This window comes from Chaetura pelagica, unplaced genomic scaffold, assembly GCF_000747805.2.
Source record: "Chaetura pelagica isolate M959 unplaced genomic scaffold, ChaPel_1.0 scaffold120, whole genome shotgun sequence".
Lineage (NCBI taxonomy): Eukaryota > Metazoa > Chordata > Aves > Apodiformes > Apodidae > Chaetura > Chaetura pelagica.
Window position 1 is genome coordinate 1,312,987 of NW_009951952.1, and position 26,978 is coordinate 1,339,964.

Sequence of the window (26,978 nt, forward strand, 5' to 3'; positions counted from 1 at the left end):
AAATTATTTGGAGGATTTAAGTCAAGTTGTTTGTTTTTTTCCATCCAGCATTTGTTTCTTTTGGAAGTGCACGTGTGATCCTCTGCCATTAGCTGCTGCACAACATGGTACCCTCTCTTTTTACAAAGCCACACAGTACCAGCAGCTGAGGCTGCAAATCCTGCTTCCAGGCAATAGCCAGGACAAAGATCTCTTTCCATCATGGAGACACCATAGTTGAGTTCATCTCGTTACTCACCCTTGGCTCTGGCTTTGTGCTTGGTTTCCCTTTTGCAACGTTGCTCCTTCAGAAGTGGCTTTCAAAGGCACAAGGAGGAGAAAATTGCTGATGGGGGAGTGAGGCCTTACCCAGACCTGCCAGTCTGCCTGCCATGCTATTTTGGATGCCAAATTGACAGCAAAAATGAATCAATGCCATGAGATTGAAAGGCAAGTGTATCATTCAGCAGTTTGGACCAGCAGATGGCAAATGTAGAGGGAAAAAAATCAATCTAAGAGCCAATCCAGGGAATAGACATTAAATAAAGCCATCTGGCAAGCATAGGAGGGGAAAGAGGAAGATGAGACCAAGTTCTGCTTTAAATATCTGCTCACAACTGAGAGGAAGTTGCTGGGTACTCATGCCATGGGAGAGCAAATTTTGACCCTGTAAGAAGTTCTGTGGAGTGTCAAAAGCTTTGGCAGCACTGAGGAGTGACAAGAAAGACCTTAAACTGCCAAGCAGGGAGAGATGAAGCAGCAGTAGCATTTCTGACTGTGTGAGATCCTGGTTGTACTTCACACAGAATAGTGATTAAAGGATTGTTTGATCATACGTGATGGGATTGAGATGACCACATCCAGGAATCTGGTTCCTAGAAAGGGACTAAAAAGAAGAGCAGGGAGTAAGCAAAGAAGGCAACCTAATATATCCCAAATTCTGAAAGGCAAGTCATGGCAGCTTGTTACTTTACCCTACTACTTTTATTCCAAGAGAAGAAAGGTGTATGTGGTTTTGCACTCAGGCTTTTAGGTAAGTTTTCAAAAGAGAAGCACAGTTCATTGAAAAGGGAAATGGTATCTTACATAATTGCCCAGTCTTTCTTTTGGAAACTCTCTCTCAGGGAATGTGATTTCAGAGCCCAGCAGCCTGGCAGATGTTATTACTATTTCTGGTTTACAGGTCAGTGCTTTGGTTTTTCATACTCTGAGGAATGCACACAGCTGCTAGCCTGTCTGCTGCATTAGAAGAACAAGTCTATTCTGTGTTTTATTTGCAATTTACACATGTGCAATTTTCCTTTCCTTTCCTTTCCTTTCCTTTCCTTTCCTTTCCTTTCCTTTCCTTTCCTTTCCTTTCCTTTCCTTTCCTTTCCTTTCCTTTCCTTTCCTTTCCTTTCCTTTCCTTTCCTTTCCTTTCCTTTCCTTTCCTTTCCTTTCCTTTCCTTTCCTTTCCTTTCCTTTCCTTTCCTTTCCTTTCCTTTCCTTTCCTTTCCTTTCCTTTCCTTTCCTTTCCTTTCCTTTCCTTTCCTTTCCTTTCCTTTCCTTTCCTTTCCTTTCCTTTCCTTTCCTTTCCTTTCCTTTCCTTTCCTTTCCTTTCCTTTCCTTCCCTTTTTCTAACATGGGAGGACTATGACACATACTGAAAACTCAGATTCTCTAGTAACCAGCAGTTTTGTTGGCAGACTATGTCATCTTCTTATTCCTATGAAGAGAAATGGTGGATCATCTAACAGGGAATTTTGGTCTTCATGTCCAGGCCCGTGGCATTAAACAGAACAAATAATCCCACTACTCAGAAAAAAATTCAGTACTATAATGTAGTTTTTTAATGCCTCTGTTGATAACAAGATTCACGTCGATGATGATGCAGGAGCTGTATTTTGTGTGTTTCAGACACTTCCATGGAAAATGGTTGCCAACACTCACTGAACAAGTTTTTCAAGAGTCTGCTCCCTTTCCAACTCATCTGGCTCATTATGGATTAGTTATTGTATCTGAGAAAGTTGTCTTTAGTTTCCCTCAGCATCTGAGAGCCCTGCTAACAAAAAGGCAGGATTTCTGTCCCTCTGCTCAGATGAATAATTCATCGCCCTGCACTTTTTTGTGTGTGTGAACTAAATTGGAACTGTTTCTTTTGTAAAGATTGTTTACAAGAGGGTTGAGCACACACAGAAAATCACTCGCTGCCTTCGGGCACATCAGTATCTTCTGACTGAGAGGGAAGGAACAGTTTATTTCTGTCAAATTTTGGTTCAAGAATTTGCTGCATCTACCGTCAGGGGGTTGGTCTCCTGGAATTGGGGAAGCTGGAATTTGGCAGGTTTTCAGTGCTGTTCTGCTGCTGTTCTCCCCAGCACAGATGAACAATGGGCTGGGGGGATGCTGGCAGCGTTGCCTGGTTACAATTCATCAGCACAAATCAATGCTTCCTGCAGCTCCTTCTGGGGCTGAGCAACCAGGAGACTTCTTGGTGCTGTGTTGCTCATGTGTGTGGAGATGTGACCTGCTTATGTACCCTCTCAATTACTGTAAAGCTAGACCTCTGCAGAGAGACTGGGACAGCAGGGTTTGACTCTCAGTAGTTGAAGTCAGGCAGTTGCAAACTTTCTGTTTTACGTGACTTTACAAATACACAGCTGAGTGAAGCAAATTTTTAACAGCCTCTCTTATTGCAAGGTGTGTTCGATGAGTTTGGTGCTTTAGCATCCTTCTGTATGACATGAGATTAAGTCCTTCATTAAGTATCTTCCCCTGAAACACACATGTGCTTTGCTGAAACCTGCCCACAGGTGAAGTGAGGCATGTGAAAGGAACTGCTGCCTTCCTCTTTCTCAGTGCATTTGACCAGATCTGAAGCTGTCATGCAATGAAGCTGATGGAATTAGGCCAGTTTAGACAATAGGAAGATGTGACAGGTTATTTTTAACACTATGGGATGGCTTCTCTGTACCCCACCCAGATCCATTTTACTACTCACCTGTTCTTTCTTCTCAAGGCACAAATAGAGAAAACATTAAGAAAAGGGAAAGGTGTCCAGTTTGGGCTCTCCCTTGAATCAGTATTTCCAGCATCATTGTTCCTGTCTGTATCATTCTCCTAACTTCTATACTGAACTGCTTTGTTGTTTTGCAGTTCTCCATGTTCCATTGCCTGCTACCATTCTCCTCTATATACCATCCCTACCTTCCTTTCTGCACAGAAGTTTAAGACTTCCCATGAGTTTTTACAGCATTTTGATTATGCTTGAAAACACCTAAAAAAAAAAAAAAAAGATCATCAATGGCTGTATGATAATTGGCAGCTTTGCCAGTTGTCATTTGTCAATGACCAATCACCAAGCTATTTGCTCATCCATGGCCAGGAAATGACTGGATTCTGGCACCTACCTGAAGGACTATCTTTGTCACCAAGTATCTCTTGGGTCTCTACCCATATGACGGTCCTGGTAAATGTCCTTCAGTTGGTCTGCAGAAAGACCTGTTTTTCTCATCTTCCTCCTACCCTCTCATGTATAGAATTCTTGACCCTGCAAGGCTTTTCCTCTCCCTCTCTCTTTTAGGCTCAGCAATTCCCCGCTTATCCTCGGATCTTCCATTCCTGTGTCTTTACATTTCCCTGAACTTCTACTAAGGGCCTCATTATTTAAAGCTTGCATTTGCTGACCTTCCATTGTGCTGAGCTTCCACTCTCTTCTCTAATATCTGCTGCTTGGTGTCAGTGTGCTGTGTTGCTGGACATTAAGGCCATTTGGAAGAATCGGTGGGGAGAGAAAAAAAATGCACTGAAGTGACACCTACTCCACTTGGTTTGTAAAATAAGAATCTGTAGTAAAAAAAATGAATCCAGCACTCTCGAAAATGCAAATGTTTGTAGGAGTAGGCTGTGTGCACCACTCTGCCTTCTGGTGATGGTGTCTTTAGCATTCAAATTTCATAAAGTAAATTGTTTCCGAATGCCCACACTTCAAATACAGCAGCTCTGCACAGAGCTGTCATTTCTGACTCACACTGAGACTTCTGCTACATGATCAGCTTTTCTTTAGCAGCAGGTGACTTTACATTTACCATCCGAAAACAACAGTTTGTTTCCTCCAAATGTGGCTTGGTTAGCTGTAAGGATTTTTTTTTTATTATTATGACCCTCTTTAAAACATGGATTAATTGAGTTTTGCTGTTCCTCAGGTCATGACACCCATAAGTATTTTGTTTGGAAGTCTAAGTGCTCTTGGGATAGGACTTAGCACTGAGCTCTTCCTATTTCTGCAAAAAGGTGAGAGAAGGGAAATTAACAAAATAACTATATAATTTTCCTATCGACATGATGGGCTTTGCCTATTGTTCAGGAACATACTTGAAGCACCATAACACTCCTCTGCTTTTGTGCAGCTGTAATTGCTGCAGGGATGGACTCATTCCCTGGGTAAGTATGGACCTTTATGGGGAAAGGAGAGTTTTCAAGCCTAGCTAAGAGACTGTTGCCTGAGTTTGTGTTCAACACAGCTCTATTGGGCCACTGAAACTGGCTGTTTTTAATAACAAAAGGAGAGCCTTTTGGGGAGTACACTACATGTGCTAGGAGTAAGAATTAGGTGTGTCATGGCCTATTTGAGAAGCTCAGGCATTTCTGCAAATAGAGCTGTGTGCATTTCCATTCCATTAAAGCATAGCTTTGTTTTTAGCAGGTAACCAAGCTATCATAAGTTGGGGAGTAATTCCCTTTTAAGGTGATAACTGGACTTCTCTGGACACCACAGGCCAGTCCTGTGCCTAGACTCCTCTTTAGAAACAAGATCTTTTGCCCCTGTGGTTGCTGGGTGGCAGGTATAACTGCTGCTCATCTCTAGTGCAGGGAACGTGCCCTACAGAGATGATACTGGAGCTGCTGCCCTGGCATTTCTGGCCAGGACCATCCGAGCAAGGAGGGAGCTGCTCATGTGTCAGAACGTGCTCACGTGTGATGAGGAGTTGTCTGGCCAGAATGAAGGGGCTTGTTTCTGCCCCCCTGATCCCTCCCAGCCTCAGCAGCCCCTGCCAGGCCATGCCAAGCCTGCTGAGCACAGCGTCACCTCCTCGCCGTTGTTGCTAAGAGGATGGATGTTCCTGGGAGTCACTAGAAAGCAAACAGGCAGGTTTTCACATCATCTGGTCTGTGTGAGACATCTGCTGTATCTGAGGAGTCATTATTTCATCCCACTCTACAGGGTGATTAGGGCCAGGTACAGCCCATCGAAGGGACCCAGAGGCAATTAAGCTCTTCAGGCCTAAATCAGCTCTTCTTTTTCATCTTTTAGAAGAGGCATATTGAGAAGTTTGCAAGCTAAACAGAGTCATTCATTCAAAGGCATGGCAGTAACAAAGTATTGAGAAGGTCTGCAGAGTTCTTGTGTCATCTGTAACTTTCCTGATTTGCTTCTCTTTGGTTTTCTGTGTTATGAGTTCAGCTTTACATTGTGCTTCTTGGCAGATGCATCTGAGAGAACCTTCACTTCTTGATTTTCATATGTTTGATATTCTGTCACTGCACGTGTTAACCTTGAGGCTGTGCTCACAGTGGATGGTTTCTTTCACTTTAGGTAACGACCCAATTTGAAGTATAAAGGTCTTGTTTTAAGGTTACAACTTTGCTGTTTCATTAGCACGAAGGACAGATAATTCACCCTCATTTTTGCACGTGCACTTTGCATTTTCACTGCAGGTGCCTTTTATCGTGAGACCAGCTCAGCTGCTGGTCCTTTATGCTGGGTGGTGCTGGGTGGTGGCCTTTGCAAAGCTGGCAGTAACTTTTCAGCATGTCCCTTCCTGAGCAACATCAGCCTTTGCTAAGAATTCAGGTCAGGATCTCCCTGCTTGTTTCCTAGCAACTGGGAAATACTGGTGCTTTCTCCTCTGACCGGCTCCTTCGGCATTAGACGCAAGGATCAGTTGGTGAAGGGATCAGGGCAGCGCTAATAACCCATGCTTTGGGAAGGCAGAGTGTGCTGGGTAACTAATGAGACACAGGGTAAACCACCCAAGTCAAACTGAATCAAGACTTTCTGAAATCCTCTGTGCAAACTTGAAAGTGCCTCTGCTGCTTTTGCTGCCGCTTCGATGCCTGGCGAGGTGACAGATCCTTTCTGAAGCACCAGTAGCCTTTTGTGTGGCCTTGAATCTGGCAAACAGGAACCCACACAGGTAAGCAGCTGAAGAAAGTCTGTGTCTGAGTTGCTTTAGAGGTTGTTTTCCTGCAGGTGTAATGTGTTTCTTAGTTGCACAGCTGCACAACACTCAGCTGTGTGAGTACTGACCTGCCTCTGCTCTTAAAGTTCCGTTGGGTGGTAAGTGAAAAAAAAGGAGTGGAAAGATGAACTGTCTTCCCTAGTTCCTGGTGGTGTGTGTCTATAAAATGCTGAGAACAACCTTGAAACTCCTATAGTTGATTTAATGTAGAACTGGCTAATGAAAAATCCCTAATTGATCAAGAGCTGTTGGTTGCCATCCTACAATTGGCTTCTTGTAGCACATTTACAAAATGGAAAGCAGCAATTCCCTGTGCCAATGTGTGCAGAGGCCAGCAACCATTGCCTCTGCTTGGGAACACAAGGGGATCTCTTACTGCTTTTTATTCTCCTTTGATAGATTACAAGTAGAAACCCTTGGACAAATGTAAAAATGAAAGCAATGTGCCATTCTGAAACCAAATGTTGAGAACAGAATATCGTCTTCCTGGTGCTGTAGCTTCTCTACTTGCAGATAGGGATATACCAGGGTATATTCATGCCTAGTGCTGGCATGCTAGTTTTCTGAAGGACCTCTCCTCACAGAATATACAGTTTTCATGTTTTGAAAAATGTGGAAATTAATGTTTGCAAGTGCAAACAAGCTATTTAACTTGCCTTTTTTCAGAACTATGTAAATAAACAGCATGTTTCAGCTCTTCGGTGATGCGATTTGGTGTAGCTCCACTTAGCTTCAGCAGAGGCCTGCCAAGTGACATCAGCCAAAGATTTGGCTGCACGTCTCTAGGACAGGTACACTGCAAGTATCTTTGTAGGTTTTTGGCACAGGAGGCTGTAGTGGTGCATTCTGTACAATTTTTTAAAGCCATATGATTTTTAAGTATCTGTAATACAAAGCTGTTAAAATTGGGTCTGGCTGTAAGGCAGTCAGGATTTCTTCAAAGAGGTGGAGTAAGTGTATTTTCAATTGGCATTTTCCACACTTAGTATTCAGAAAAGCAGTTCCCAGAGTCTCACATTGCATACCTGATACAGCAGGCAGTTTTCAAAGTGTGCAAGTCTAATTTGGTATCCCAAGATTTTTGTCTCTATCGCACTCCACAGTGTATGTGTCCCCTAAAGAAGAAAGAAAGAATCTACACCAGGGCAGGATCTTCCTGCAGTTCAGGGTAGTCTTTATTACAAAAGGCTCTCCCAAGCGTGTAACTTCACACTACTGTGTGTTCAGGTGATGCAGGACAGAGAAGGAGAAATATCTATTTGAGGAGGTGCTTCACGTTTCATTTAATTGTTCCTCTCTCAACAGGAGGAGTTGTTGTTCCTTCCTTAACAGCTTTCAGGAGATAGTTAACAGCAGAAAACTCTTTAGTCACTGTAATCTAGCTTTTTTAGTAAAGTAGCACCCTCAGAGGATAACATGGAACCTGAGAGAATACGTCATCCAGCACTTCCTAATCTTTCTTTTCACAAAGCTTTGTGGTGTTCTCCTAGCAATGCTCGTCTGCCAGAGCTGGGAGCTCTGCTAGACATCTCATTCCTTGCCCATTTCCATGATTCACAAATTTTTCAAAATGTCTGGAAAAAAGGAAGGAGGCCCCTAAGCAAAGAGGGTCAGATTTTCCTTAAGCTTGAGCAAGTACATTTCCCAACTGCATGTAAAAATACTTTCCCATTGCAAGTCCAGCCAAGGGAGCCTAGGCCTGGGCTCTGGAGTTTGCAAAGAAGCTGGAATGAGTCCTGTAGTCTGGTATTGGCAGCCAGCACCAGTGATCTGGGTGGCTGGATGTAGAAAAGAGCCAAGTCTGGGGAGGTTATTGGAACATAAAGCTTGGACAGAATGGCATTTCTTGATAGCAAGTGACTCAGATGTGTCCTTGGGCTCTGCAGGAGAGAACGAGCCAGAGCTGGAAGGTGAACTCTTGCCTCTCTGCCTGTCTGCAAACCCTGCAAGTCTAGCTGGGAGATCAGAGGCTTAAATCCAAGAGTGACCTCAGTGTCATCTAGCTATAGAGGCTGCCTGGGATCCAGTGTCAGGTTCTGGGTATCCAGCTGCCAGAAGTGGTGAGCTCAGAGTGGGACAAGGCAGAGAGGGTTAGTGAGACAGTCAGGAGAATGGAGAGCTTCTCATCAGGAGGAAATGAAGGTGCTGTGGCTCATTTAGATTCACAGGGAAAGGATGAAAGGGAGAGTGGCAGCTTCTCCAAATATCACTGGCAGGAGAGAAGAGCTGCCTCAAGAAAAGGGTTGCATTGGCACCAAAGTAAATAGGTATAGACTGGCCATTTAGTCTGGGAATTTCTAACCCTTAGAGTTACAAAGTTCTGGAATAGCATTTCAGTCAAAGGGATGGGGAAGATGGAGTAGTTTTCAAAATAAGACTTTAATCAGCCTATGAAAGGATTATATGAAGTGTTTGCCAGCAACAACAGGGGTCTGAATGCTCAGGAAGTCCCCCCTGGTAGCATGTCCCCAAGTTTTATCCTATTTCACTCATGTGAATGTCAGTGATATAAGTGCACCAAAGCTGTTTCTCAGGAAATTTTACCAGATGAGGGAACTGAAAAAGTCCAGGCAATGCAGGGAACCCCTTCAGTGGGAAGGGGCTGATAGGTGAGATGCATCCAATAGTGATGAAAACCCCCAGATTTAAAGAGCCTTTGTGACTAAAACTAATGACTGAAATATAAAAGAGACAAAATGAATGCCAGCCATCTCTTCTATGACTTTGAACCTGCCCAGGGGATCAAGAAAAGCCAGGAAGTGCTGGGACACCTCAAAAGTGCCATCAGACCAGTAATTTTGGACATCAGTTTTGATTTGTTGCTATAACTAGCATTTTAAACACAGATTTTTATTCTTTTTTTTGCTGCCTCCTTGGGGAAAGGCAGTGAAACACAGCAGCTTGAGGCAGGGAGTTCCTTCCCCAGCAGTGGTGGGATGGCCCTGGAGGGCTGTGCTATATCTGAGAGCCAGGCTGCCATTGCATGAAACCACTTCTCCACCAGCTGACTTAGCTGGGAGCCTGGCAGCCCCACAGCAGGTGGGAGGAGAGGCCACCACAACCAGATTCTTCTTGCACTGCTTTGTTTTCTGAGCTTCAATTAGAACTGCTTCTCTGCCCCCCTCCCTCCCAATGGTCTCCCTTTTGCTACCCACAGAGAGAGATTTTTTTAGTATCTGAATGCCAAAGCCATTTAATTTATGAATGCTGCAGTATGTTTTGCTGTGTTCATTTCAATCAAGCTGAGCTCAAGTGCTGTACAGTCACTTGTAGAGGTGATGGCAGATGAGAGCTCTTTATGTCATGCTGGATTTCTGCAGCTCACTTGTGCTACCAATGCCAAATTGCAGGCAGGAAATGTTTGAATGAATGACAAATATTTCCCAACAGTAGTTAGTTAAATACCTACACATGTTAAATTAACCATAATAATCTTATCATAGTCATAAATTAATAACGTGCATCTTTCCAGGCTTTTGAGTATTGAAGTAAAATATTAATGATGCATTCAAAGAAGGGAGCCTGGGGACAAATGGGATAAGTCTCTAAATGGGTCTTTTCTGAGCCTTTTAAATATATTTTTTTAGGTTCTTGTGTAGCCTTTGGGGCTTACTTGGCACAGAGGGTTAGGATGGTGGGAATGAGGATGCAGAGCACCCAACCATGAGCTGCCAGGTAACCCTGGCTTCACTCTGTCTTCCACAAAGAGGCATCTCCTCAGAGTAACGTGATTTAGATCTATTAATATCTGAAGTGTCTTCTTTTCTCTATTGCCTAGAGGGAGATGCAGCCAGAGACAATGTGCATGTGTGAGCTTTCTGCAGAAGAGATCTTAAACCAGTGAAGGGTTTCATAAGGAATGTGTTCCTCAGCTCAGAGAAGGATAGGGAGAAGGTAAGCCCTGGTGGCAGAAATGAGAAGAGACTGAGGACAAGTGGTGATGTGGGAAAAGTGGGAAATTTGTCCCAGTGTATTCCCCACCAGAGGTCCATGGGATCCCTTCCAAGGGAGATCCAGGGAGTGGGATCCAGTTCTCTTTGCCTCCTGCTTCCCACTATGTGACAGGGTGCCTTGGGAAGCTGGGCCTTGGACCTCAGTCTGTGCCATCAACTCCAGCAGAGCTGGAACAAGGGACAGGGCTGGTGCTGAGCATGACAGATTCACTCTGGTCCCTACTCTGAGAGATGCTTCTAAAAGGGTATTGTAGGAGAAGTATTTCATCTCACCATATTTTCCTACCCATGTGTAAAATATAGATGCCAACACCTCTTTTTCCCCTTTGGAGAGCTGTTTCAAGTTGTAGGCTGGTTGTCATCCCAACATGATATATGTATGGGCTGGTTCAGCATCAGTTCATCATGGTAGAATTGTGGTGGTATCAATGGAAACAATTGTACCTTTGTAGGACAGTTTCTTGAAATGCCATCATGTTCTCCAGAAAGTCCCATGTGGCTGGAGGCCAGAGACAGGTCTGAACCTCAGGTCTTTCAGAGAGCCACGAGAGCTGGCAGCTGCCTCTTCTGCCCTCTCTTCTCCCCACCTCCAAATGAAGTGGCAGCATCATGATTCTCTAAATCATGTTCTATAAACAGTGTCTGGCTTCCTCCAGGCCAGTGTTGCAGTGCCCATCCCCTCAGGTGCTCTCTGTAGGACTTCATTTCTCAGTTCTTCCCCTCTCATCCTGACTCTCCATCATACCCATAGCTGTCCATACCCTTGAACAGCCAGCTGAGACTCACCAGTGTCAGTACACCTGAGCTACAGGTGTATTGGCTTCTCAGCTGGCTGGCAAGAGGAGCAAGCATCTGCTGTCCTCTTGTTGTTGGCTTTCCTTCAGGGAGGGCTCTGCACCATCCCCATGTGGCACAAAACTGGGAGAAGCTCTGTAGCTTTGAGGGGTGTCTCTCCATCAAACTCAGCTGAGCAGGACCAGCCACTTCAAAAGTGATGGGGAAGCAGGGGAAAATGGAGCAGGTTAGACAGTGCAGCCACCTAAGTGTTATTTCCTTAGGAAATCAAACCTAAGGAGCAGCAGCATCGTACACTGATGTTTCCCACCCTGTGGTTTAAGTTGAAAAAGAGCTGCCAGGGCTCAATGTGTCTGTTCTGCAGAGGAGTGGATGCACAGTCAGTGTGACACTGTGACTGGTAGAGTGTTCTGCTGCTGCTCTGGATAGATAAGGAGCAGGAGCCCTTCCAGGGACTATGTCCCTTATGTCCCTTATGGTTGTTATAAACACTGTCAGGAAGGATTTGAGCTCCTGTGCTTTCTCCAGTCCCCTCTCATTTTGTTTTGCATGTCACATTTTTGCATATAAATCTTCTGAATATATGAACACAGGTGCTCACTGTTGTTTGTCCTGGATAAATTGGCACAGGCAAATGCTTTCTGTTGCCCAGTTCAGGGGAAGGAGTGGGGTTGTGCAAGTGGCACAAGGCATGCCAGAGACCTGGCTCTGAGCTTCTGACAAGGCAGCAGTAAAAACTATTCAGGTTAGTGACTTCCAAGAGCCTGCAAAGTCTGAAGCAGCAACTGGAGGTGAAACGTGTGGCATGACTTGCCAGAATTGATTTTCACTGAGGTTATGGCTGCAGGGAAGGAGTGAAGAGGGAAATGACAATCTGAGCAAGTGGCAGATATTTCCATTTGCTCGTATCCGTGTTTTGGAGCACAGAGATGCAAGTTTGCAGGGAGAGAAGAACCACAGGAAAACAGCTCCTCTCTTTCAAACACAAAATAACAAATCTATCCTGAATCCTGAAGAATGAAAGGTATGTGAGTACGTGTCATGAGGGAGTGAATGACCAAAGCTTAGGGCATTTATGTTTGTGAAATCCTGATTTTAGACTGTGGAGGAAAGTTCCAAGCAAAGATGAAAGGACTCAGCAATGTTGTTCACTGTGGCACTCTCAGAAAGCAACCTTCCAGTTGAAATGATTTGGGTTAGGAAGACTGTCCAGCTTAACTGGACTCCTGTGTGAAACCCCTGCAGCAGTCCTGTACTGCTGTGACCTTGCATGGAAATTCTTTGGCTCTTCTTCTGGAAGTGCCCTGAGCGTTGGGCAGAGACAGCGAAAGGAGGCCGTGGCTCATCTGGGCTCAAGAGTATCATTATCAATTGAAAGCCAAGAGGGACTAAATGAGAAAGGGTCAAAAGAGGCTAAATAAGGTCCTTCCCAATTAAAAGGCTGCCACGTGTACTACCTCAGAGTGAGCCTTGTATGACAGTCAGACAAGAGACTGTTCAGCTTTGCTTTCGGCCTTTGGGGCTTAATGCAACAGGAATGTGGAATGTGTTTACAAGGTAGCAGTTATTGCTGAAATATGTGAGTGCTGTTGCCCGAGGAAACTTAAGAGGACTGAGATTGCCCTGACAGTGGCTGTACCTCCTGGACAGTCTGTGAATGTTGGGGAAGAAACTGGTCTCTGAGTCTGCAGCCCTGCAGAGGGGATGCGGGGGAAGATGCTCCCCTTCCCCACCGCCTCCCACTGCAGCTCCAGCCAGATCTCACCCTCTCCTCCCGGCTCCTTCCTGCTAGGATGACCCAGGAAGGTGAACTGGTTCTCGGGCTGGAGACATGGCTTCTTGTTACCCCTGCATCCGAGGTGGCTCCAGGTTAGCACACGGCTGCAGCCGGGTCGGCGGAGCGGCGTGGGCTGAGAGGAGGCCAAGCTGAGGGAGGGCTGAGGGATGAGGGCCCCCTTCCAGCTCCTGGGAATCAACCTGCTTTTGTTCTGGCTACTTTCAGCTGGTAGGCTGGTGTATCTCTGCCTGGAAGGGCTCAGGCTTCTCTTAAAATATTTAATTCATTCTCAACTTTCTTCCTTTTTTCTCTACTTTAAATATCCAATTTTAAAACTCTTCTATACGTGGTTCCTTCCAGCATAGGAATTCCCAAGGAACCTGGTAAAGCCCAGCCTAGTGTATTTGTATCATGCACTTTATTCATTACTTCTGTTTGTTCAAACTGGACTTTATTTTTTGTCATACTAATGGCAAAATATTTGGAAGAGGCTATAGCTATACTGTGTGTTCAGGTAAACCTGACATCTGAAAAGATTAGCCATTAACTTTTAAAGAAGCTTAATAAAACCATTGAAATGACACTGTTGACTGTACCACACATTGGGGAGCTGAGAGTAAATACTCCATGCAGCATAAATGAGCTCAGAAAGGATGAAAATTGGGCCACATTCAGCTCTGATGTTAGCAGTTGCCTACATTGTCTGGTTAACTTGGCCCACTGAGTTTTCTTCAGAATAGCAGATAAAGCTGAATAAGGATCTTACTCTTGGTAGTGCTCAACACTTTCTGCATCTTAAACTCCCATTAACCTCTGCACTGTACAAGAACACGCTTACATTAGGCTAATTGATGGGGCAGGAGGTGCAAGTGTGCTATTCCTCAGGGTTTACTGGGGTTGCAGGTCTTATTCTTTCTTAGCCACAAAGTAAGTGTGTGTGTGTATATGGGTATATAGATAATTTATTGTATTCATGGTTCCAAAAAACCAGGAAGGCTCAATTAGAGCCCTGTTACATTTCCTTGGGTTTAAAAGCACTGAGACATTATAACCAAGTTGATATTTCTACTCATTCTGAATACCAAAAGAGCTGGTATAATTATTCTTGCAAAATAGCTTCAGGAACGTTCCCTGTGCTGAATTCAAGAGTTATTGCAATTGTGACACGTAGAATTAAATGTAATTTTGTTCTAACTAAAGCACGACATTCTACTTTCTTTTCTATTGCTTTCCAAGGAGAGGCAGAGTGAATTTCTAATACTTTACTGACTCTTGACTCAGAGTGATGTTAGCCTGCTGCTGTATAGGAAAGGTGATCTTCTTCAGAACATGGTCAGCCAAAGTACACTGCGAACACTGTATTATTGAAATTAAAAATACAGATTGTGCTTCCATCAGTAAAGATGGCTGATGCAAGCCTAAAACTCTTGCAGTGAGTTGATACGTCTGTGCTTTTAAACATAGTGGAGAGTCTCTGGCAGGGAGCTGGCCAGGGGAGGTCTTTGTGTAAAGCAGCTGTGCCTTTCTTATTGCTGAGGGCTGAAGAAGGAGAGCCCGTGGGGCTTTGTTACTCTCACAGGTCTTTTAATAATAATGCTTTCCACTTCGGTAGAATAGATCTCCAGGTCCCTCTATTAAATCACAACATACAGAGAAATGAAAGGAAGAAGGAAAGGGTTACTCCATAGGACCAGGAGGTTTCACAGGAGTTTGCTTTGTTCTTTTGCCAGTGCAAGATCCTCCCCTCCTGGCCTCCCCCCAGCCCTTTTCATTCATTCCTATTGTCGTTTGGTTTGCTTTGTTGTTGGGCTTTGTTTGTTTAAAGGAAGCATGCAAGCTACAGCTTTTCCCATGAGCAAAATAAGACCTTTTGCAAGGTATATTCCCTTGATTGACTTGATCTCCACCAGGTAAGCAGAGCTCACTTTGCTGGTGCACAACCCATTCCTGGCACAACCCTGGGCGATGCCTGCGCTGCCTTCTGGCCTCTTCTGCTTGTGTGTTCTGTTGCAGGGCACTTTTGTTTGGAAAACCAAAACGCTTCCTCTTCGAGAGCTGCCTGGGAGGAAAGCTGAATTTTTGCTGTGTTTCTCACTTCTCTCAGAAATGCCTTCTCCTTGTAAGAGGGAAAGGAATGTGATGTTGTCAGGGGCACTGCAGAAGTGCTGGTGGGGATCCGACGTGGGGATCCAGCCTGCACGGCCTCTGGAAGGATAGGGACAGATGCACCAGAGAGGAGTTTGGGCTAGTTAGGTGAAGGGAAGAAAACACTGCCCAACAGCAGTGAAAGAAGCAACTGAAGGCCCAGAAAACCCCACTGAAAGACTTGGGAAGATGCACCTGCTGCCTCTCCTGTTTTTTCAGTTGTAGCTCGTGAAGCTGGTGGTTGTGGCAGGTGTCACACAAAGGCTTGGAAGGGGAGCCCATGCAGTGAGGTGTATCCTATGTCTCCTCCCTCATCTTCCTTTCAGCAGGTATTTCATTACTTGTTATCCCTTGGTGTCTGGGGACAGGAGGCACCACCTTCTGTTTACACAGTATGTGGCAGGAGAGTTGAGTGACGGGTCTGAGTCCTGCAAAGAAAAGGGCTGGTGTGGAGAGACAGCAGTTAGACACAGCTGGTCCCTGTGCCATGGCCTGCTAGTCCTCCACCTCCACCAGTGCTGGAGTTGGAGGAATAGCAAATTCTGGCACAAGGAGCAGCATTGGAAGAGATTATGTGTTGGTGGAACTAACTTTTGTTAGTAATTTCTGAGCGAAAGGGCAGATCACTCACAACTAGCTCTGTTCATTTTGACAGTGACCAGGAAGAGGATGGAAGGTTCTCTAAAAGGCAGAGCTTTAAAGAGGAGGGCCAGGGCTTTGTGGTCAGGCTGGGTCTCTCACCTGGATGCTGGCCTGGGACCCATACAGCCAGGGAGAGGTTGCTGGTGGCAAAGCTACTTGCAGCCAGCCTTGCTCTGGAGTGGTGACTGGCACGGGGGCTCTCACCACATCATCATGGTTGTACAACATACAGATCTTCTAACAACATGAGAGCATGCTCTGAGGGTAGCAGAAGCTGGAGAAAATACCTGCCACAAGCAAAGAAACAAGACCTTCTAGTGACCAATGCGGCAGATAAGAAAAGATAGGGAGGGTGTGACAGGTTCAGTGTGAGGCTGATGAAGGTGGGTAACAAAATACCCTGTTTTAGCAAATCATTTGTGAAAATCCTGCATTTTGAAGGTGCTGTCCCCATGGACATCAGTCACCATAAACAAGTAGGTGCTAACAGCATCCACACTAAATTATTAAACCAGTAGAGAAGACCTGAAGTCGGAAGCTTTACAAAGTGATACTTTTCATTTACTGATTCAAAACATTTGAACAAAATGGAAGGAGATGATCATCCACCCACCTTTGAAAACAGAAGGCGAAGTTGTACATAAGAAGTGTTCTTCCTTTTGGTTTGGCATGAAGTTTATCTTTGTACTTTGTATAGGTGTAGTAGAGGAAAATAATCCAGTTTTCTCAGAAAATAAGTCTTTTCTGGGTAAATTGTTTTTAATGCATCATCTATTCAAAAAGGATGGGAACACAGCTAGAATAAATATGTACAAATCCTCTCTAGGTGCTGACATAGGGTAGGAAAGCAGGGTGGCCCTTCAGTCACAGTGCTGGGACTCTGGATAAAGCTCCTAGGACAGGTGTGTAAGCATGCACTCAGGTGTATTTTGTTCACTTGACTGACTTGGAAGCCTCATAAAAGGTGAAATCTGTTCTCTTTTGACATAAAGAGAGGCCTGGAGCAGGAAGGTATATGGCTTTGGAAATGGTGTTGCAGTTGCTGTCAAATTCTCCTCTCACTTTATTTGAGCTTTTGGGATGTGTTTATACAAACTAATTGGTTTCCCAGAGACCTGCATCTCACTCATGTGGGCACTTCTAATACCTAGGCTGGCATGGGCCATGCTAGCTCAGAGTAAGCACTTAACTGTACTTCCTACACCTCCTCTTGCAGAAGAGGGGATAGAGAAAAGAGCTTTGTCTTAGTAACATAAGCTTAAGATGACTGGTAACTTCTGGAAAGGGTTTTATAATTGGGTATGCTGTGGGAGATTTGGTTTTGGCTTGGCTTAAGTGTTATCACTTGGGAGCACTGAAAGGAGTCTGAGAGCTCGGAAGGGGGGTAATTTTGGGATCTCTGTTACCAGAAGGGTAACAGAGGGGCAGAGCAGAGGGGCGTGTTGAGCAGCAGCGTTTCTTTTGCTCTGTGAACACCTCCCCATCACAAGCTGGTTACCCCCTCTCCTGTGCCTCCTTCCACCAAGCTCGGTTGCACGGTGTCTTCAGCACACAGGTCTCAGGGATAAACCATGGCCTGGGAGGCAGGTGGCCACCACAGGCCTTTGGAACCTGCCCTGTGCCAAGGGCTGGTGTCCCGGGGCTGTGCTGGGATGGTTGACTCACTAATCCATGTGCCAGGGAGCTGGAGCATCTCCTGAGGTGTGAAAGCTCTTCTGATGACCCTGTTGCTGGCAGGGGATCATGGTGGGTGCCTTGGGCTTGCTCCCTCTGGGAACTTTGAACTCTCCTTTTCTGTGGTCAGTGTGACAGAAGAAGGGGCTGGGTGGCCCTTGGGTGGTACCTTTATTTCAGGTCTGAGCACTCAGAGAGGGGCTGGGTGAGGAAACCTCAATTTGCACCTGTGATATCTAGTGTGTTGTGAGTTCAGTGGCTGCCTCTGCTGGAGGAGTGTTTCTGGCTGTAATACCAGTAGGAATTTCAGTGCATATCATGGTACTGGAGAGAGAAAAGGGCAGGTCTTCCTCAATATGAATATGAATAGTTTCCCTAAATGCAGACATTTTAAAATCACCATAATGCTTGATGTTTCTTTGCCTGCTAGAAAGTTCTGCAACACAGGAATCAAAGGTGTAAATTGCTTTCATTTCATTCAGCTGGCACACCCTTTTGAAGGTACTGACATATTCCCTCTCTATTCACTGCACTCATGTCATTTCAGCTGTATTACTTGTATCTTAGCTCATGTGGAAAGGGCATGGGAAGGAAGAAGGAACATGGGAAAAGTCCAATATAGAAACATATCGTTATGAGCTCCATTAATATTTAGCAATTCATCATCAGACATTTTGGGCTTATAAAATCCCAGAATAAATTGAAAAGGCAAGTATCTCTAGTGTTCTGCTGTGAAAAGAACCACACATCAAGTGCAAAGGGAAAAAAAGACAAAAGCAGAGGAGAAGAGTATGACTGCCAGCAGTGGGGTTCATCCTGCCCTTGCTACCAGAAGAGAAATGATGCCGACTGCTCTTCCAGGATGCAAATCCTGCTGAGTCTTCAGATCACAGAGTGATTTAACTTTGTGATGGACTTGAGCAGATCCTTGGGGAAACTGGAAATGAGAAAGCTCCTGGGCCCTGCTCCACAGCTGAGCCTCCAGTTCCGAGTACAAGTGCACACTGAGTACCTACCCCCTGTACCAGTGGGTGCCAGTTCAAAGCTGCTGAAGTTTGTCAGCATTTCCTTGCACAGTTATTGAACTTGCAGGCCGTCATAGATATGAAGCAAAGCTTTGAAGATGATAAAATTTAGTACCAGAGCAAACAATCAAGTCTCTATTTACGTCAAGGAAATGACAAGCAATTCTAGTCATACCAAGGGTGAACTTTGGCCTCTTTTTTTTTTTTTTACTTTTAAGTATGTTTTAATTGATTCTTTCCTACAAGTAATGTGTTCATACTGGAGGGCTTGTTACAGACATTGAGGAAAACCTTGAAAGATTGAAAACCTGCCTAAAGACATTGTTGAAGGGAAAAAAGGGAGATAGAGCAGTTCTCTGAGTTCATATATTTGGGAAAGAAAATAGAGTTATCTCGTGGTGGATGGTGAGCTGGTGGAAATCAGCATTTCTCTAACCACCACCAGCAAAGGAAGCATATAAAAGGGAAAAAACAACTTTCCCTCAGGTCAATAAAAATGCCCTTGTGAATTTTGAAGCAGAAATGAATGTGATTGCCTCCAGGGAGGTTTGGGGAAACACTCAGCCAGGCAGCCCTGCTTGCAGAGCAGCACAGAGGGATCTGCTGACAGATGCTCAGGGGGGGCCAGGATCTCTTCCCACTGTGTTGGGTCATTGCTCCAGTGGCAACTGTCACTCAGCACAACACCCAGACAAGTGGCTAAGCCTCAGCTTCGGTGTTTGCTTAAGAGCCAGGTTTCCTGAAAACTGACCTGTTGATGTCTGGGTGTGCTTCTGAAAGCCACCCTGGCACCCCCTGCCAGGCGTTCTGCAGCTCCTGCCAGCTCCCTCCACCACCTGCTCACCTGCCCTGAGCTGTCCTGAGGTTCAGGAAGTGGGTTCTCCTTTGTCTCTTGGCACCAACAAACATCCCCTTGGTAACAGCGGCCATAAAACTCCTCCCACGCCCTGGCTGTCCTTGTCACAGCCTGTGTTTGCACAACGCAGCCTCCTCGGCCTTGCACACGAGCAGGCCCTGACGTCTGACATCAGGTTCGAGTTGGAAACCTGCCTTTTGAACTGGAAACAGGAGAAATGTCCACTTGTGAGCTTTGGGCAATGAAAGGTCCGGACGGGTTTCTGACCCTTGTAGTTGCACGACCAATGGAGATGCAGCAGTGAAAGCCTTGCAGTTGTCCCTCCACTGCAAAACCAGGGTCGTCCATCTGACCCAAACTTCTAGGATTTACTGCTATAGTTTAACAGAGCTGCCTCCCTGCTGGGGCCCCTGGAGTCTCCAGGCTCCTGCACGGGACGGAGAAGACACTGGTGCTTGTGTCTGGTGTCTCCTCCACCCAAGGTGCCTCTGATCCACACCCCAGGATGATTTCTGCTGCCCTCCAAAGTCATCTTACCCAGACGACCTTCCTCCCTGCATAGCTGGATCTCTTCAGCAGCTCTTCCCACCAGCTCTTCCCCCAGGTGACAGTGAGGGGGCATCCAGGGAGGACTCCAGGACTCTGGCCAAGGACCTGGCTCTTTCTCACAAGCTGGTGCTCCAGCCCTGCACCCCGTGCTGCATCCTTGCAAGAGACATCCCCACAAGCACAGTGGTGGCAGGCTGCCTTCCCCAGAAGTTAAGCAGAGATAGATACAGCAATTCCTAAAATAACCTTAGAAAACAGCAAAAAAAATGTGGCAGACTTGAAGAACGGCCACATGAGGTCAGAAGGGGAGTGAGGACCTTGATTCAAGACACACAGCTGCCAAGGAGGGAGCTCATCAGTGTTCAGTGTCCTTCTGCTTCTCCTAAGTGAGATGTTTGCTGCACCCCTGGTCACATCTTACTGTCCTCAGATGTTTGGCACACCCAGTGGAAATACTGTTCAAGACCTCAGATAGCACATGCCAGTCACAAATCTTCTCTGTCGTTATGCTGGAGCTAACCCTTTCTAAAAGTATGTTTGTTCTCTAGAAAATTGGCTGTTAAGGTTTGAGAAGGGACAACACCACATTTCTGGACTGCCAGAAATATCTGCTTGGATTTTGCCAGAGGGAATGTGTCTATACTTGCCTGCATGTTTTGTACTTACATTTCCATGATGTGGGTATTTATTCCCTGGTGGCTTTGCTACCCAGAACTGGCAAAGTATGGCCTATCAAGATGCAGATTAAAAAAAATACCCCTTCACCTGAGTGCAGGTGGATGCTAGTGAGCCACAGCTGGGCATCTGAATGGTGACATCCATCAGTGATGCAGAGCCTGCAGGATCTCCCCTCTGGCTGCACACACCTTACAGGTGTTACAGAGCAGGTCCAGAACAGCTGAGGCTTCAGAGGTATTGACTTGCACTCCTGCCATGGCTGTTGCAACATGACAGCATGAGTCTGAGACACCCTGAGCCTGTTTCATAATTAACTATATGTGCCACAGCCCACAATATGTATTTATCTGTTACCTCCCATCAGGTGTTTGCTTTAAAAACATATGTATCACCCATACATGAGTCTTTTCTGGGGCTGATTGCTTGCTAACTCTGCCTACTTAAGGCAGATGCCCTTGACCAAAATTGCTCTCCCTCATCTCTGTGTTTAACTCTGTTTCTGGTTTCCCAGTGGGTGGTGGCAGGGGGGGTTTTGCAGCCAGTGTGTGGGTCTGCCCTGGTGGAGCCCTGCGGTGCTGGGCAGCAGAGGTGCCTTTGCTGATGCTGTCACGTCACCACTGGTCACTGCCTGGCTCCTCCTGAAGGCACTACTAAGGCACCTGGAAAACAAAGGGGTGATTGGTGACAGCCAACATGGCTTCACAAGGGAAAATCCTGCCTGCCTGATTTGGTGGCCTTCTACAGTGGGGTCACAGCATCAGTGGGCAAAGGAAGAGCAACCGACACCATCTCCCTGGACCTGTGCAAAGCTTTCAGCACTGTCCCTCAGGACATCCTGGTATCCAAATTGGAACAACACAGATTTGATGGATGGACCAATCATTGGGTAAGGAATGGGCTGGCTGGTCACACTCAAGGAGTATTGATCAAAAGCTCAATGTCCAAATGGAGACCTGTGACAAGTCGTGTTCTCCAAGGGTTGGTGCTCAGAGCGGTGCTGTTTAACATTTGTCGGTGACATGGACAGTGGCATCAAGGGCACCCTCAGCAGGTTTGCCAGGGACACCAAAGTGTGTGGTGAGATCAACATGCTGGAGGGAAGGGAAGGGGACCTTGACAGTCTTGAGAAGTGGCCTCTTGCAAACTGCATGAAGTTCAACAAGGCCAAGGGCAAGGTTCTGCACCTGGGTCGGGGCAATCCCAAGCATAAGTACAGGTGGGTGGAGAATGGATTGAAAACAGCCCTGAAGTGAAGGACTTGGGGGTGATGGTGGATGAGAAGCTCAACATAAGCAGGCAATGTGTGCCTGCAGCCCAGAAAGCCAAATGTGTCCTGGGCTGCATCCAAAGAAACGTGGCCAGCAGGTCAAGAGAGGTGATTCTCCCCTTCTGCTCAACTCTTGTGAGACCCCACCTGGAGTGCTGTGTCCAGCTCTGGAGCCTACAACATAAGAAGGACATGGAAATCCTGGAGCAAATCAAGAGGAGGGGCACAAAGATGATCCGAGGGCTGGAACACGGCTCCTGTGAAGATGGGCTGAGAGAGTTGGGGCTGGAGAAGGCTTTGGAGTGACCTCACAGCAGCCTTCCAGCAGCTGAAGGGGCCTTCAGGAAAGCTGGGGAGGGACTTTTTTCAAGGGCTGGTAGCAACAGGACAAAGGTAATGGTTTAAAACTTGAAAAGGAGAGATTTAGATGAGACATTAGGAGGAAATTCTTTAGGGTGGTGAGACACTGGAACAGGTTTCCCTTGGAAGCTGTGGAAGCCCCATCCCTGGAAGTGTTCAAGGCCAGGTTGGATGGGGCTTTGAGCAACCTGGTCTAGTGGGAGGTGTCCCTGCCCATGCAGGGGGGTTGGATCTAGGTGATCTTGAAAGACCCCTTCCTTTAAAGACCCTTTCCAACCCAAACTGTTCTGTGATTCTATGTTATGTTTCTATGAATAAATGTTTCTTTTCCATTTCACTACCTCGTTGAATTGATGAGCCTCATTCCTTAAGTCTGCTGGCCCTTCAGGGGATCAAAACAGCCACATTCTACTCACCTTCCCATGCAGGTTGTGGCATAAGTGTCTATCACCATTACAGCCCAAGGAGTTCTTCTACAAGATTTAACTCCCCATCTGTGATTTTATTCTGCCTTGATCATGAAATTAGGGTTTTCCAGGTGAAGAAAAGAGAGCACAAACAGATTACTGCTCTGAAAATGCATTTTTAATTACAGACACATTATCCTCAGTGTTGGGACATGCACAGTTTTGGGAATATTTTTTAGTTCAGGAACCTTACTAAGCAAAGCAGTCATTAGTTTCCAAAAGAATTATTCAAGAATTATTAAAGAATAAAATGTATTCTGTTTTAATTTTTAGTTGTGTTTTTCTGGTCTGTATAAACAAAGCAATCAAAGGAATTGATACCTTTTCTCAAGTTGCTTAAAAAAGAAGAAAAACTAGAACCCGTAGAATACATCAAGTTGATGTAAATAAAGGAAAAAGAAATGCAGTTATTTACTGACATGACATACCTGTTGCCTAAATGCTGTAATGGACATTTTGTCTGGTCCATTCAGGACCAGGTGCAGAGCAGGAGAGTTAAAGCAGCCACCTCCTCTGAGTCATGGTTTTGGAAGCATTTGAGAATCTCATGAAATTCAGTTTTCAGGCAGGAGAGGCGAGTTGGTTAACTGAGCCATAATGTGCTATCATCTGATGGGAGTGGAAATATTCTGTGGCATTTCCTTTATCTTAGAGTAAAAAGCTTCATTCTCGGGGGTATTTTTATTTTTTATGCATATTTATATATAGATACAATGCAAATATTTAGATATATGTCCTTAGTGTGTTTGCATGCAAAACCATATTGGTTTTATATTTCAGTAACTTGCCAGTATGTATGGATACATATATATATATGTAGTGAAGTACTGTTATCTAGTTGATACGACTGACACTTTTCTACCTCCTTTAGTGACTGTCACATGAGCTCCTCAAGGATCATGGACGTGAAGGTGCGAGAGGCTGAAGGAGATGGAGAAGACAATTCAGGTAGAATTGCTGCTTTCCCCAGTGAATGAAAAGTGCTGTGACTTCTCGAGCTTCAGTGCCCTAAGCTCTGTTACAGCAGTGAACCTGTTTGTTTAGGGAATGCCTTCCCCCTTTCCCTCCTCCTCTCTCCAAGAGCTGCTGCACTTTGGACATTTTCAGAGGCTTGAGAGACGATTCTTCCAGCACCTTGTGACATAGTTACCTTTGTACACAACAAGATGCAGCAACAAGTGAAACCCTGACAGCACAGCCTGGCAGTGCTGTCGTGCCAGTTTACGTGGGACAGGCACAAGTTGTTGGGATGTCTTGTCCAAAACTCTGATTTCAAGTAGTTGCCTCCCCAGAGCTTGCAACTGCTGCTCATTCAGGCCTCTCCTTACTGAGCAGCCTAGCGTTGCTTTTCAAGATGATTGCTTGATTTTTGCAAAGTCGAATACTTTGTGATCCATTGAGTCTCATAATTAGCATTCAGAATATTCTGGGATGTATTATGCAACTGACATTATAGAAGCATTAGGCTCCCAACACTGCACATGACACCTACGTAAGCGTTTTCTAAGTGCAAATTGGTTTTGGTAGCAGCATTTCCTTAACATCACTGTTTAGCTTGCTGACCAAAGGTAAGGCAGTTGAGGCACCCTCAGTAAGTTTGCAGACAACACCAAGTTGGGAGAGAGTGTTGATCTGCCTGAGGGTAGGCAGGGAGGCTCTGCAGAGGGACAAACTAGATCGATGGGCAGAGATCAATTGTATGAGGTTCAACAAGGCCAAGTGCTGGGTCCTGCTCTTGGCCACAATAACCCCAGGCAATGCTACAGGCTTGGACAAGAGTGGCTGGAGAGCTGCCCAGCAGAGAGGGATCTAGGGGTGTTGGTTGATAGGCAGCTGAACATGAGCCAGCAGGGTGCCCAGGTGGCCAAGAAGACCAACACGATCCTGGCTTGTATTAGAAATAGTGTGGCCAGCAGGACCAAGGAGGTGATCTTCCCTCTGTACTCAGCACTGGTGAGGCCTCACCTTGAATACTGTGTCCAGTTTTGGGCACCTCAATTCATGAAAGACATTGAGGTGCTGGAGTGTGTCCAAAGAAGCTGGTGAAGGGCCTTGAGAACAAGTCTTATGAGGAGTGGCCGAGGGACCTGGGGCTGTTTAGTCTGAAGAAAAGAAGGCTGAGGGGAGACCTCATTGTCCTCTACAGTTACCTGAAAGGAGGTTGTAAAGAGGCAGGTGCTGGTCTCTTCTCACGAGTAACTGGTGATAGAACAAGAGGAAATGGCCCCAAGCTGCAGCAGGGTAGGTTTAGACTAGACATTAAGAAGAACTTTTTCACAGAGAGGGTTGTCAGACATTGGAACAGGCTGCCCAGGAAGGTGTTTGACTCACCATCTCTGGATGTGCTTGAAATTCATCTAGATGTGGCACTTGGGAATGTGACTTAGTGCTGGACTTGGTAGAGTAGGGTTAATGGTTGGACTTGGTGATCTTGATGGTCTTTTCCAACCTAAGTGATTCTGTGATTCTGTGAAGGGTTTCAAAGTTGCAATTTCTTCTCTATATCCTACACTATTAATAACAACATTTTTCTTCACAGCCTAATTTATCTCAAGAGGCAAGTAGAAACTCTATTGGGAAAGATCCTCCACTGTAGGTTATTTCTTATGTGTCCTAAACAGTGCAACCCATTCTCCAAGATGATAGTAATTTCATGCTGTCAGTATAGTCTTGAAAGACAGTGTGAGAACACACCGTGTTGCCTCTTCCAGGCAAAAAACCCCACTTGTTTAGAAATTATAAGGAATTATTATTGTTTCAAAAACACTGCTGGTTGCATCTTCTCTATGTTTCTTTCCTTAGGAAAGAAAAAATCCAAGTTCAAATCTTTCAAGAAGTTTTTTGTTAAAAAGAAAAGGAAAGACACATCTTCTGGGAGCAGCAGCCTGAAGCTGGTCCAGTCAATGAGCAATGTCACAGACTCACATCACATGCACCTTCATGATGATTCTGAAGATGAACTCAAGTAAGGCCTTGGGATTGTGGTTGGTAAACAAATCCATAACTGTTACTGTGTTTATGAACTAAAGATATCCCCAAAATTGCACCCTCCTCTTTTTCAGAAGATTGTGTTCTCAACCAGTTGGCTTTTTCAGGAAAGTGCAGGTTAAAATGGCTACACAAGGCAAATTGCAAGGAAATTGGATGGGGTGCAGCAAGAAACAATAACTAAAAATGCTTTCATTTAATCATAAATAAGCCTTGGGTTATTGTTTCAAAAGAATGGAATTCCCATCTCCAAAAATGAATTAGGTACTCAGCTGATATCTTACCAGAATAGTCCTGTGCCTCTAAGGTGTGTCTCTCCAAAGGTTTGTCAAAGAAATGTAAATGTCTAACCATTTCTGCCAGGTTTTGAAAGGAAGGAAAGGGTAAGGGTGTGGCTGCAACTGAAATCACCTTTATTTCCTCTGTATACATGGAATTCTTTTCACCAAGGGACAAAAGTCCTGCATCCAAGTTAGTCACCAGCTCCCTTTTATAATCAGCAGAGAGACGTCAACATTGCTAAGAAAGCTCATGTTCACACAAAAGATTCTTGCAGAGACATCTATTCAGATGAACTCTATATCTAGAGAGCCAGGGGGACCAGCTCTGATGTCAACACCTGTGGTTTAACGTCTGGAGTTAGACCAGATGAATCCCAGCCTGTGCATCTCTCTGCCTCTGAAAGTCCTGTCCCCGTCCAGGAGCTGCCAAAAATGTTCTCCACTAGGTAACCACGAGAAACCCGGTCTAAAACTTCAAGTTAACTCCTGAAGGGAGAGATGGATCTAAGAGACCCGTGGCTGCCTAAAACCAAGTCCTTAGGTAGTTTGTGTCCCCCAGAACAGACCTCCTGGTGCTCAGGCAGGAATAGCTGCTGTGCCCAGGGGCAGGAGAGGGGAACAGAGAGAGGAGCCCATTTCAGCTGACACTGTACAACGCGGCCACCAGGCAGCGCCAAACCACCAAAATCAGCGATTAACAATTTTTTTTTTATCTGTTTATTTATTTATTTAGTCTCCCGTGGCCTGGGCAACAGCAGTTGAAGCCCCAGGAACTCTGGGCTGGCCGCACCAGGTCTGCACTAAGGCCATAGTGTTGTTGTTCAACAACATCTTTTTAAGACCTGGATGATCAGATTTTCCTTCCCTTCATCCCCACTCAGCAGTGGCCAAGCTTTGGGTGTTTTGCCCACGTTCCTGTGCTGTCGTTTGCGGGGTTGTCACATGATGGTTTCTTAGGAATCGTTTAGGGCAAACCCCAGGAAATTCCTTGAAAGGAAGGAAAACTGAACACTCACCATCTGAGGAGACATCTCCGGTACCTCCACGAGGCTGCCGGGACGTGGGGGTTTGCTCTGAAGAGAAAGCAAAGGGAGCTTGTTGGCATCAATGTGCAGGTGGCACAGGGCTGCTGGGCTGGCTGCTGCTGCAGTCCTTGGGCACCCACTGCAGCCCTGACTGGCACCTACTTTGCAAATGGCTGTAGATCTGTCTGACCTTGGGTGCACTGCAGAGATCCCATTTTCACTTTGATAAATTGTTCTTCTCAAGCCTCTCCTGCATGAAGCAGAAGCAGCAGGTTTTCCTTCCTTCTGCAGCAGGA

At 45.6% G+C, this 26,978-nt stretch overlaps 1 protein-coding gene across 1 annotated transcript in view; it reads left to right on the forward strand.

Moving 5' to 3' along the window:
* Positions 1-23,269: 23,269 nt before the first annotated feature.
* KIAA1211L (KIAA1211-like ortholog) overlaps positions 23,270-26,978 on the forward strand; it is a 26,437-nt gene continuing 22,728 nt past the window's right edge. Inside the window, exons 1-2 of the mRNA XM_009998658.1 lie at positions 23,270-23,336; positions 25,191-25,353. Coding sequence (XP_009996960.1) covers positions 23,270-23,336; positions 25,191-25,353 — 230 coding nt within the window. The remainder of the gene's footprint in view (positions 23,337-25,190; positions 25,354-26,978) is intronic.